Source organism: Molossus molossus, unplaced genomic scaffold (genome assembly GCF_014108415.1).
Source record: "Molossus molossus isolate mMolMol1 unplaced genomic scaffold, mMolMol1.p scaffold_m16_p_2, whole genome shotgun sequence".
In the NCBI taxonomy this organism is placed as follows: domain Eukaryota; kingdom Metazoa; phylum Chordata; class Mammalia; order Chiroptera; family Molossidae; genus Molossus; species Molossus molossus.
In genome coordinates this window covers 138,704,699-138,718,097 of record NW_023425355.1, presented here as the reverse complement: position 1 = coordinate 138,718,097, position 13,399 = coordinate 138,704,699, and the positions used below count along the sequence as shown (strand labels likewise).

Genomic DNA, 13,399 nt, shown 5'->3' with positions numbered 1-13,399 from the left:
AGATCTGAAAGAACAGGCTCTAGTTCCATAATAATGAAATATAAAAGTGATCAAGGGAAGGGACAAATATGGAAAACCCCCAATTTCTGATTCTAGTTTCGACCTAATTTTTAGAAAAGTCTGATTAGTGAACAGCAAAATAAGGAGCAGCTAATTTTCAAACCAACTTTACAAGAGCAGACTATGAGCTTGTAGTCAGCACACCTGATGCTAAAAAAATTCTCCCCAATAACATGTTTGCAATCAATTAATAAGCCACCGCAGTAAAAACTGTACACACGTGAAAGAGGGGCTATGCTTATTTCACTACTGAGTATCGAATGGCATCAGGGCACCCAACAAAATGCTTCACTTTTGCAGATACCTTAACCATTGTCTTGGTAACTCAAGATCACTAAATGTATATCACATCTCTGTTATAACAGAAGTACTAAAAAATTGGATTTAAACAAAACATACGAATAAACAAAACAAAAAGACCCACACATATGTAGAACAAGTTGATGGTTGCCAAAAGGGGAGGAGAGTGCAAGGATGGGTGAAATAAAATAAAAAAAGTTTTTAATAAAATAAATTTTTAAAAAGGATTTAAAGCTTCCTTTAATTAAGAAAAAGCAATTACCTTAATGAAAACATATACTACATTTGTTATATTGAGTAGTCCTTTCTTCTTGTGCTATAAACTTTGTTTGATTAAAACCACAATGATCACTAACGAATAATTCAACTTAGCACCTGAATTAAGGTATCAATAAGCTTTTTAAAAAGGTAGCCTTATCTATGAAATTTTAAACTTCAGAAATCAAAAGTACAGAAGCATCAACTATACAATTAACCCAGAATAAATGTAGAAATTAGAAAGGGAAGGGGGTTTATTAATGGCTCCGGTGCTATCAAGGCAAGATAAGAATGTAGTCACCTGACAGAACATGGTTTCTTATCTAAGAGCAAAGAAAAGTACAAATACTTTTTATAGTTAGTTTTCCTAACACAAAACTAGAGAGTTCTACAAAAAGTGTAATTTTAACACCATCATCTGCTTGGATACATTTGTACTTAATGGACATGAGGTGAAAATATGAAATTTGGAATGAAAATGCCATAATCTCAGTCAACTCCTAATTATCTACATTAATGAGAAAAGGGGCTATCTAAAATAATTCAGAGCAATGGATGGAGGGTTCTCAAATTACTGTTTTTGGGTCCAAACTGGGCCATCAATAGGACAGATGATCTTCAAAGTAAGTGACCCATAGATAACGGAGTTGACGTGACTGACACATATTCCAGTCAACAAACTGCACATGGACACTACATGCCAAGCATGCTTCAGAGTAATTTCTGAAACTAAGAATGAGGGAAGATAACGGATACTTCTTAACAAGAGCAAAACATGCTAGTGTCTAGAGAACTGCAAGCTTACCTCCTGCAGCAGATCAGCCTGCTCAATTGCTTTAAGGACATTTTTCTTGGATGTTTCCTGAACTTCCCCTCCCAAAAGAAACTCATCCAAAATAAAATAAGCCTTCTCAAAATTAAAGATGATATCAAGTTCACACACCTGAAAAACAAACAAGCAATAATAATAATAATAATAAAAAGCACAAGAAACTTATCCACTATCAGGTAGTGAATAGAATCTGACCAGGGTGAATTCATCTAAATTCTTTCTAAGACTGGCACTCTTGCTAATTAAGCATCACTGATTTAGTAAGTTAGATCCAACTTTGCAAGCTCCCAACAGGGGCAACTTTTCTACTCATTAAAACTGATCTTTTATTTAAAGTACCAATTTCCTGGGTAATGTGATTCTAATTGCCAACAAAATCTAAATTCTTCACTAAGCACTTCTATATATTATTCTATACAGTTGGACTCCTTTCTATTTCACTATTTTAAACCTCATTGTCACCACCATAATTAAATGAGTAGGTCTGTGGAGTCAAGCAATTTTGGCAGTTAACCGATTGACTAGGCACACTGACAAAAAATGGTCATTCTTTCCCTCTCCCACAGTTACTTCAAAATAGTCAGAATCCCCAAGATAATCAAATAATACATTTGTTATAGAAGTCTTAAAAAACAAAACTACAAAACTACGCCATTCAATTTCCTAAAACAAAATACTACTCACACTGCCAAAATACTTGTCAAGTAATTCCACGTAACGATGAATTATTTCCAGGGTAATTAGTTCATTGTCCTGATCCTCAATAGCACAGCAAAAATACAGACTAGCATATCTGTAACAAAAAACAAATGTGAAAAAAATTTTACCCTATAATCATGGTTCCTAAATGTATTTTCATATCCTATTGTGAAAGATCCTATGTTTATACAGCTTATTTCCTCTTTTACAACAGTACAGATTATTTTTCTCCTAGATTACAAATGCAATAAACATCTAAGAGAAATTTTGAAAAGTATAAGCAAGCAAATAAAAAAAATAATAATAATCATTCAATCACCCAATCTACAAAGAGTAACAATTTTGCTCTTCTTCCTTTCAGGCTATTTTTTATAGAGATTCTAAAACATAACTGACCCAGGTTGTTCTGAAGTTTACTTAATTAACACAAAATGCACTGCATGACTAATTCAAACTACAAGTAAATAAACTCTCCAACTGAGGGACTTATTGATATTGAAGGGTATTGTCAACGTGAAGTCAATGTTCTGCAGTGTTTTATTAAAGTATAATACACACACAGAGAAGAACACAAGTCATAAATGTATAGCTCAATGAGTTTCCAAAGTAAACCTGCCTGTGTACCAGCAACCCGATCAAGAAACAGATTACTGAACCTCTGAAACCCCTCTCCTAGCCTCTCTAGGTCACAACTTCCCATCTGGGTAATTACTATCTTGACTTCTAACAGCATAAAATTTTTTAAAGGAAGTTTCTAGGATTACATAATAAACACCAAGAAAAGAATAACAGTTCCAAGTTATTACAGAAGTTAGATAAACAGAACAGAGGAAACTGAGACCTCTGAGACCTCTCCTCAAATTTTCCAAGTTCTACCCTGTTGAACCGAAGTTTAGGTTGTTTACCCTTAAAGAAGGGATAAGGTTGGAAAACTCATACTCTACTCCAAATTAGCATTTTAGCACATGGTTATACTTAACCCAAGAAAGCCAACATTAACATACAACCCTTCAAGGCATAGCAAATGATAACAAAGTCCTTTGAGGAGGATTAAAAGAGCATTTTCAAATGGTTTAAGTGTATTTAAGGATTTTGATAAAATACATAAAAACCTAGGACAGTCTAAACAAATTTCAGTTGAGATTGTAATTTTCACTGAGGAGCATTTAAGTGATTTTTAGAAAACAATGGGCAATTACTGCTCATAGCATAATGTAAAATAATATATAAATGAGCACAATCTCAATTCAATGAATTCCTGCTCTTCAGTATGAGAATAGCTACTACTTACATAACAATCTACTAATTTCAATATTATAAAAAAAATGATCTTATTTGATCTTTCCAACAGAAGCACCACCATCCTTGATTACAGAAGGAAAAAAAAAAAGAGCCTCAAGAGTACAGGGCCTACTAAGTTGTTGTTGTACTGGGACAAGAAATCTGATCTCCAGACCTTAACCCCAGGCCCTCTTCCATCTACCACGCCAACATCCCTTGTCATACACAATATGACTTTTTGCCATGTTTACTCTACCTGACCTACATTTAGTAAGTTATTTAAAATGATGGGTCTCCTGCAGTCTTAGAGAGGAGGCATTATCATGAAGGACGTAACAGGGCCAACTTTAATGAAGTTTCCTCTTTTTCCCAGTACTAACCTGTTTTTATTCATCTGTTTAAAAGGCAATGGGGCCCCACCAGTGTGGCTCAGTGGACTGAGCATTGTCCAGTGGACTGAGAGGTCCTGGTTTGATTCCTAGTCAGGGCACATGCCCAGGTTGCCGGCTTAATACCCAGTAGAGGGTGTGCAAGAGGCAGTCAATCGATGTATCTCACATCGATGTTTCTATCTCTCTCTAAAAAAATAAAAATCTATAAAAACATATTTTAAAAAAATTAAAAACAATAAAAGGCAATGGGATATTACAACTTTCCATCCTCCCAAATCCATGCTCACCAAATAGTTTTGAATTTAAGGAAATTGATACAATGACACATTAAGAGGCCCTGAATTAGAAAAACTAAAGATTAAAGGGACTGACACTAAAAATGGCAGATTAAAAACCAGACATGAGCTCTGCTGGTGTGGCTCAGTGGTTGAACATTGACCCATGCACCAGGAAGTTGCCTGTTCAATTCCTGGGTCAGGGCACATGCCCAGGTTGTGGGCCAGATCCCCAGTGGGGGGCATGCAGGAGGCAGCCAACTGATGTTCTCTCTCACTGATGTTTTTTTAATCTCTCTCCCTCTCCCTTCCTCTCTAAAATCAATAAAGAAAAAAATTAAAATAAAAAAACATAACTAGCTAACATGAACAGAATGCAAAATGATTCCATTAGAAAGAATTTACTAATAGTCGAGTAAAATACTTTTTAATTTTAAGATTTTTCTTTTTTCTTTTCACTTAATTCAGTTTAATTTACTTTCTAAGCTTAAAAATATATACATTCTTTGCTCCCCATCAGGATGATGCAAAATCAACAGTGAAAGTGGGATAATTAAATTTAAATTTAAAATGTAAGTATTTGGCCCTGGCCGGTTTGGCTCAGTGGTTAGAGCGTCGGCTGCGGTCTGAGGAGACCAGGGTTCGGTTCCACTAAGGGCACGTGCCACGGTTGCAGTTTGTCCCTGGCCCTGGTTGGGTCATGTGGGTGGCGACCACTTCGATGTGACCCTTTCACTTCGATGTTTCTCTCTCTCTCTCCCTCCCTCTCTATCTGAACAACAACAACAACAAAAAATGTCCTCAAGTGAGGATAAAAAAAAAAAATTAAATGTAAGTATTTGGCCAAAAGGACTGTTAAAATTAAATTTCATCTGGTAATACCCTAGAGTCACCAATATGTTGACAACAGAGAGGAATTTAAAACAAAACAAATCCAGATCAAATCCATAATTAACTGAAGTTTTCAGTTTATTCAGTTGTAAATAAAATAGCAGACACTGTTGTATACAATGCACTAATGGTATCAATTTAAGAATAAATAATCTGCCTCGTCCACGCAAAACAAGAAGTTACCTTCTGTTGAAAGGATGTGAGCTTTTCAAACTTAGTTCTTTTTCATGTCATGATTTCCAAATAAAATAAACAGCTCCAGCTCCCTATGTGACTGTCTTCCATGAAGTCATCATATAGCCACTTACAGGTACAATCTTTGAAACATTCTGTAGTTTGAAAAGGTGTTGAAAGTCTCAAGAATACACATTTGTTATTTTTGTTTCTTCCTTTTGTCTTGTTTGCTTCAATATATCCATTGCATCAATTGGACTCAATGAAAAGATATTTTCAATGTTACTGTTAAGTAATCTAATGCTTGTACCGCCCTTGCTCCTTATCCATGGCACTGCCTCTATTTATTTATAAATAAACAGCACTTTAACACTAGCCAAAGGTCCTTAATTTTATGAGTAATTCAAAAATATTAATTTAAATATCACCAGACTGTTGTGTCTAAGCACCAACCAGTAATATTTAAACATATGTAAATGTTTGCTCTCACTCAGAATGTAAAAAGAGCCACCAAATTAAATGAATTCCTCATTGTAGGTGAATATCTAGTTATCAGGATTATAAGAAGGTACCTCTTTCCAGAAAGCTTAGGGGAGAAATAGAAGCATAATAATAACAACACGTAACATTCATTGAGTCCTAATATTTTACCATTTTAATCCTCACAACAATCCTTCCGGAGAGATATCATTACTACTTGCATTTTGGAGACCTAGGATTAATTGAGCAACTTCTCCAGGAACAGTGATTTGACTTCAGAGCCCAAGTTTTATAATTAAAAACTACAGCCAGGAACTGTATTAAGTAAAGTAATCCTGCACCTGACAAAAATTAAAACATATTCAAAGCAATATTTTAACAGCTTTGAAGAGAGATAAAAATTGTTATACTGATTTGGTAAAAGATTACCAAGAGAACCTGAAGTGCACACCCTATTTTTATAAATGGTTTTTAAAAATTGAATAACGAGCTCATTTTGTTCTCTTAGTGCATATTTGTAAGTCTAAATCTGAAGTAAAATTAATAATAGACTAGTAAGAAGAAAGGTATGTTTGGTTATTTTTAGCGAGTGGATTAAGGCTCACTCTAATTCCTGGCACTCAGAGAACATCTGAAAGTGCCTATTCTTATATTCAAAACACATGACTTCTCCGCAGTCAGCTAAATATCAGCTGTCAGTGGGTGAATGTAACTAAACTGGTCTCAATACCCACGGTGTCATTAAAAATTCTTTTGTTAGTAAAGAAAATCAATAGAGTACTCTTGGACAAATTCTCAAGTTAGTATTTGGAGATACATGTATTTTTTAATTTTAAGACTTTAATCCAGTGCCTCTTTCATAACATGCTGCACCAAATAGAATTAAAATATTAAAAGCATACAGTGTTCTATCTTCAAAGGATCTCAAAAGCATTTATTTTAGAGATGAGAAAACAAAGGCCAAATGACTTGTTCAAAGTCACAAAACCAGCTAATGGAATAGAACTCAAGTCCCCAGACTTTCAGTCTATTTTTCAGCTATACTAGTTTTATTTTCATTCCCTTCCCAAGGCTCCCTAGGGGAAGGGGGAATTGTTATGCAAAATGCTCAGGAGGGAGTAAGTGGATGAGACAACTTGAGGAAGGCACAGAAAGATCACTTTTGTATGTGCATTTTATCTCAATAAAGCCATTTTTTTAAGGGCACCTTTTATTTATAGGAGCTTGATGCAAGTATCAGAGTCAGGTTACATTTCCCTTTATAGTCTTTAAAAGAAAAAGCAGAGGCCCATCATGGGTGGGCTGAATGCTGTATTAGGAACACCAACTAGCGCTTTCAATCCTTCCGTTGAACAGGCCATTTCCTTCCGCTGCAGGAATTTCCATTCCTGGGATTCATTGCCTTGCTGGTATTTTCCTCCTCCACACGGGGGACTCCTTCCCCTATCTAGAAATAAGCTTAAGTTTCTCACACCATTTTTAACCCTGTCCCCCACTGCTATACTCCGATGTCTATGGGTGATTACCACTCTTCTGTCCTTCAGAGCAAAGCTCCCCAAATAATCTACATTTGCTGTTTAAATGTCTCCAGCTCTTCACCCCATTTCTTCAAGAGCTCTGTCTCTACTATCCACTGAAAATGTTCCCACAAAAGCTATTTTATCAAATGCTCACTGTAATAGTCTTCACTTTAACTGAACTTTATGCAACATTTGGCACTTGTGACTCTCTCCTCTTCCCCACATTACTGACCCTATACACTTTCCTCCTGCTTATATGTTGGTGATCTAACACATTATGCCTAATTACCCCCTAGACTTCCATGTCTATGCCCACCGCAAGAAAACGACACATCTCCAAATGGAAGTCACACAGGCATCTCAAAGTCAACTTGTCTACCACATCACCATTCAGTCAGTCACCAGAACTAAAAATGTGAAATCCCACCATTCCCCCCCTTCTTTCGCTGCCCTCCCGCTTCTAGCAGTAACCAAGTCTTAAAAATGTACCTGGGTTAGGGTTAGGGCTTTCCACCTGCTGAGTACACAGCAAGAGGTCTTCCTTCAGAGACTCAATATAATTCAGTCTCCTAACAGATCCAACCCCCTCTGGTTCCAGTCTCAGTTCTTTCCTCACCCATTCTCGAATTACAAGGATCTGTTAAGAAAGGCAAATCTGCTCTTTTTTTCATCCCTGTTCAAATTCTTTGCCTTCATGCATGCTTAAGATCTGAGCTGTAGCCCCTAAGTCAGCTACTAACTAGCATATGACCTTGGACCAGTTACTTCTCCCAAATTCTCATTTAAAAAACAAATAAAATTGAAGTTTGATCAACAGCAGTGGTTTCCAAATTCAGGACCCATCTCCTATGCAGAGGGTAGAGGCCAAGGGAGCAGGGGTACAGGATCCTAGTCTTTATTTCACAAGAGCACTTCCACTTCCACTTGTTTCATTTAAGGTTCTATCCTTGGGGTCAAAGGCTTTTTTTTTAACCACTTAAAAACTAATATAATGTTACATACCAATTTACCTCAATTTTAAAATGTCACTTAACTAGATATTCTAAGGTATCTCCCTGCTCTAAAATGCTATACTTTTTCTCAACAAGCGCTAAACCAAATACTGGATACAAAATCACACAAAGATGACTAAATTCATTTTATTGGAAAGAGGAGTTTACCGTATTTTTAAAATTCTCTATGTCCTATAATCTCCATTATTTCCTCTGCCATTTATTTCAGGAAAACTGAGATAAAACCCAGATTTCTCTTCAACCCTCCTTGTAGCCTATAAGTTAGTTCCCTACACAACCCCCACAGAAGAATTTTTTTCACATGTAGAAACTCTCGTATCTTAAAAACAGTAAATTATTCCTATGGGTAGAGAAATGGGCAAAAAACAAAGTAATTATATTTAACATGATTAAAACAATCTTGAGAGTTTTAAGGCATTAAAGAGTTTCAGATACTAATATAAAGATATATGCATTTTCTAAAAGTTTAGTGTTAAAATTTTTAAAATCTATTCTTGGCAAAATTATCTATCAGATCTAATCACACCCCCACCACAGCAACAAGTGCATGTCAAATTAATAAACACTGCTAACAGATTCTTTATTTACACAAAAATTTTAAACATTTATTTGACTCGAGTGGTCTATGTATTCAAGGTGTTTATAAGTGAGTAAGATTCTAAAAGTCAGATGAAAGGCATGTCAATTATCAGCCATTACTTTATAGATTTTCAGGGAGAAGAGGGAAGGGGGAAATGCTTATCTAAATTCAGAAAATTAGTCCTGGCTGGTGTGGCCCAGTAGTTAGAGTATGAGCCCGAGGACCAAAGGGTTAGGGTTAGATTCCTGGGCAAGGGCATAAACCTGGGTTGCAGGTTCCATCCCTGGCCCAGGTCAGGTCCTTAGGGAGGCAACCAATCGATGTGCATTGATGTTTCTGATGCTGCTAGCTCTCTCTCTCTCCCTCCCTTCCTCCCTCCTTCCCACTCTATCTAAAAAAATCAATGGAAGAATATCCTTGGGTGAAGATTTTAAAAATAAAATAAAAAATAAATTCATAGAATTACTCACACAATTTAAAATACTGATCTTATTTCCCCCTGTAAAGAGATGAATTCATTAAATTTTTCTAAAAAAGATGATTAAGACTTTAATAACATAATCAGTTTTAAAACAACTTCCCTGATTTTATCATGTTAGCCTGGGTAATCAAAACCAGTTATTTTAAAAATACAAAGCTGTAACTTAAAATCTTTTTCATCTAAATCTTTGTTAATCATAAATGCTATCTCTCAAAACTCTGCAATTTCCACATTACAAATGACCAAACATTTTATTCTCGTTCACCTTTCTGAAAAAATAAAAATTATACCTCTTGTAAACAATCTTCAGATCTCGCCACTCAAGAAAGCTGCACATTTTAGGTTTCCGTGCTAAAACGGTTTGAACAAGTTCTCTTGTGATCTTTTTCTTCTCTTTGTCTGATAGTGGGACATACCATTTCTGCAGTCGAAGCTTTCCCTGACGACTAAAAAGCAACATAAACTGCATCTGTTAAGATAAACAGAATCAAAATTACATGCAATACTGATTCAATAAAGTTAAGATTAAGCTGACTTGTTTCACAGAGAAGCTTTGTGGGGAAGGGCATTTAACTGACAAATGATTAGTAGCCATCAACATTTCAATATTTCTATGCCAGTTAAAATAGCAGGACATTTTTGTAGAAAGATCTTCCCACCAGATGCAAATTTCCCCACCCTATCCTGTTCCACATAAGTTGGGAGTCTGCAGAACAAAAAGAAAATCTGGCATTAAGTTGAAGTGAAAATTTTGACGTAGAAGACAACTCTTGCAATTTAAGAAACTATTGTCTATCTGTGCTATACATTCCACACTCTCTACATGCATCAAAAGAGAATTGTTAACATCAACTGGTTTAGGTACATTTGAAAGAAACAGAGACCTACCATTTTTCACCCTGAGGCTGTTCTTGTTCCGGGATGAATTACTTGTAGGCAGACTGCAATCACTTAGAATGCTTTCTTCAGTTTATACTTACATATTTTATTTTATTTTACATTTTTTCAATTACAGTTTATATTCAACATTATTTTATGCTTATATACATAAAGCAAAAGATCTAAAATAGTAACAAAAATATCCCATAAATGCACAGTTTTCTTTAAAAATTCCAAAATAAATATGTACAATATTAAGTGGTAATGTATTATGAAAGACAAAATAAACCTTTAAAAAGCCAAAATAAGAGCTACACACATTCAGACACATTACACAAAATACTTCATTTAAAACTTTAAAAAATAGCACTTACAGCAGGAGTCGAGGCTGAATTCCAGTGTATTTTACACTTATACTATTTTGTATTTATTTATTTGGAATTTGTAAATCTGTTGATTAGTCTACATTTTAATTTTCAAGAAAAGCTTCTTGTAATTCAAGTGACCATATGTGCAAAGAGATAATGAGCATTGTTTCTACGGAGGTAATTTAAAGGTAGAATTCAGACAGGTATTATTTTTTCTTTTAACTATTGAAAGTTCCTTTAATAGTGTTACTGCAAGTAAGATCCCAGCCCGATTCTTAATATTCTGCACACCATCTTGAATTTGAACATGGGGTATAGAATTTGCACAACAATTTAGAATAAAATGGGCCCTAAATTTTGCTAAGACATTATTGTCGCTTTTTTTTTACTAATCGCAGGCATCAGCAAGATACTTAGAAATTTACGATGCGGCAATTTAACTTTATGAAAGTTAGAAGTGGCTTATTACACCTTACTTAAAGCACTTCACTGGCACAAAATTAACGAACAGTATCTGTGGTATCGAAGTGCCTCCCACACAAGTCCTGTTAAGAGAGCGGCATTCGAAGAGGACAGCAAGTAAAGCATCAACTGGACAACGTTTAATGCAAGCCCATCACCAGAACTTGGAAAAGAATAAACCCGTATCCCAGGAGCTTGGGGACCAGGTGGGGTGGGGGTTTGCTTTCTAAAGGAGTGTGGGCTACACGGCTGTCTGTAGCAGGGTTCTCTATCTCTCTCCCTACCACTTTCTAGGACGAAAAAATAATTCACTCTTTAAAATAAATGATGTGCTAATACGGGACGAAGAGCAAGGCACGAGTGTTCTCTCCCTCTTGTTAAAAAACAATGCTTTGATTTTGCCGCCAATCACGGGGCACCTCAATTCCTCGAGTCTGGTATTAAAAACAACGGGCTCGAGTGCGGAGCAGGCTCGGGGCCAGCGGTCCTCCGTCCAGCCGTGTCCGATGCCTCCCCACGGAGCCGCACTCCATCACTGATCCAGCCCCGCGAGGTGACAGGCAAGGAGCGGGGCAGACAATGGCATCCGCCACGGCGCAGGAGGCGCCAAGGGTCCTCGGCCGCCGCTGCCCCCGGCCCGGGCCCCTCCCGAGAATGCCCCACAAAACTTGAGGGGATTCCCGAACCACAGGTGCCGCGGGGGCACCGTGGTTTCCGGGGCTGTGACCCCAGAATCCGGGACGTGGACGCAGAGAAGTGAGTTGCCGGGCGTCGCGCCCCAGTGGCAGACCCGGCGGGCGCCGGGTGGGGTCGTCGGGACGCGTGCGGGGCGGCTGGGGGCGCGCCCAACCCTCCCACCCCACTCCTCGTCCCCGGCGCCCCAGCTCGTCCCCCGGGACTTACGGCGGCCGCGGGCCGCGGGCGCGGCGGTGCTCGGCCGGCTGCGGCTGAGGTCGAGGGGAAGCCCCTGTCGCTGAGCTGAGGAGAAGCCGTGTTGCTTGTGGGGAGGGGACCCGGTTAGTGGAGGGAAGGCTTAGGCGGCTAGGGGAGGGCGAGCCGACAGACCCCGCCCCGGGGGCCGGACGGGGGAGGAGCCGGGGCTGCGGCGAGCGGAGGGGCGGGCTGGGACACGCGCGGAAGCGGCTTGGCAGATGCCAACAGTACCGGAGACAGCCCAGCGGACCGCACAGTCCCAGGAAGCCGATTGGCCAGGTCTCTACCGAGAGGGGTGGTCTGGACCGGAAACCAGGCCACGTGACCCGGAAGCGGCCACAGCTGAAACTGTTGCGCTTGCGCATTCCTGCGTGTGCCTTAGGGACGCGCGCGCGGGTGGCTGCCCCGGCTATTCGGTGGTGGGAAGACAGGGTTCCGTGGTGTGTTTTGTGGACCCCACTGTGTGGGGTAGGGAAGATCTGGACCGCGAAGAGCATAGTTGGAGCTCCGGATAACTCCCCGTGCCCCAAGAGGGTGGGACAGGGAGGCGTGACAGCCGGTGATGATGACGTGGGGAGAGAGGCAATGCTGCAACTCGGGAAAACAAGTCAGCACTGTGGCGGAGCTCATACACGCGTTCAGAAGGCCTTTTGCAGTTCTTCTGGCTCTAATCTGCGGAATCTGGCCCTTCCTTCCCATCGCACTGCTACAGCCCTAGACGCCTTTCACCCCAAGCTGTACAAGTGTCTGCTCTGGGCTTGCCTCGCTGATCCTCAGTGCTGTGGACCTGATGACTTACTATCCGTCCTCTGCTGAACAGCCCAGACAGCACCTTATCTTTGAAATCCCCCTTCTTCATGCGGAGACGCCCCTCTCCCCCCAGCCTCCTGGGTTCCAGTTTAGCTTTGCCGGCGACATGCTCTGCCAGCCATGCCCTTCCTCTCAAATGTCACATCTCCTAGGAAGCCTCACCCTCAAACCGTATAACAACGAATCCCTCCTTCACCCACATTACATGCCCATTAAGCCTCTGTTTAGCTCAGGTTGAATTTAATCTATTTTTCATCCCAACCTAGTTCACTGCCTGGTATATAACACAACTAATAAATGTGAGCTGACTAATAAAGACTATAAAATGATAGATTTGTTAAGAGCCGTGGTGCTGAGCATCGTGCCTGCACGTAATGGATGTCCATAATTTTTTTTTTTTTTTTTTGAGTGAAAGAATGGATGAATCATCTAGTCCGACTCATCTTTTACAGATGAGGGAAGAGGAGCCCCAGGGGATTAAGTGACCTTGTTTGAGCAGACACGGATTTCTCATGTCAAAATTCTCATGTCGAATGCTATTCATTACCCGTCACCTGGGTTCTTACAAAGGAAGCTGGAAAATTGCTTTTGTTGAGCTATGCCCTTTTTGCGGAGGTTCCCAAACATAGTCACCAGAATTTTTTAATGGCCCAAAGTGAAAAGAAACGCTAATTTTTTCATGAAGATAAATTTAATCAATTTAAAGAAATT

General features: G+C 39.1%; 1 protein-coding gene across 6 annotated transcripts in view; it reads right to left on the bottom strand.

Annotated features, from left to right (window-relative positions):
• AP1S2 (adaptor related protein complex 1 subunit sigma 2) overlaps window positions 1-11,958 on the bottom strand; it is a 28,927-nt gene extending 16,969 nt beyond the window's left edge. For 3 of the 6 annotated variants that reach the window (XM_036270237.1, XM_036270240.1, XM_036270234.1), the window contains exons 1-4: window positions 10,125-10,207; window positions 9,527-9,705; window positions 2,135-2,243; window positions 1,424-1,561 (exon numbers count right to left, since the gene is read on the bottom strand). In XM_036270237.1, coding sequence (XP_036126130.1) covers window positions 1,424-1,561; window positions 2,135-2,243; window positions 9,527-9,705; window positions 10,125-10,127 — 429 coding nt within the window. In that variant the 5' untranslated portion in view covers window positions 10,128-10,207. Of the gene's footprint in view, window positions 1-1,423; window positions 1,562-2,134; window positions 2,244-9,526; window positions 9,706-10,124; window positions 10,208-11,848 lie in introns of those variants that run through there. The other 3 variants (XM_036270238.1, XM_036270236.1, XM_036270235.1) reach the window with 3 other exon arrangements.
• Between the last annotated feature and the right edge of the window lie 1,441 nt (window positions 11,959-13,399).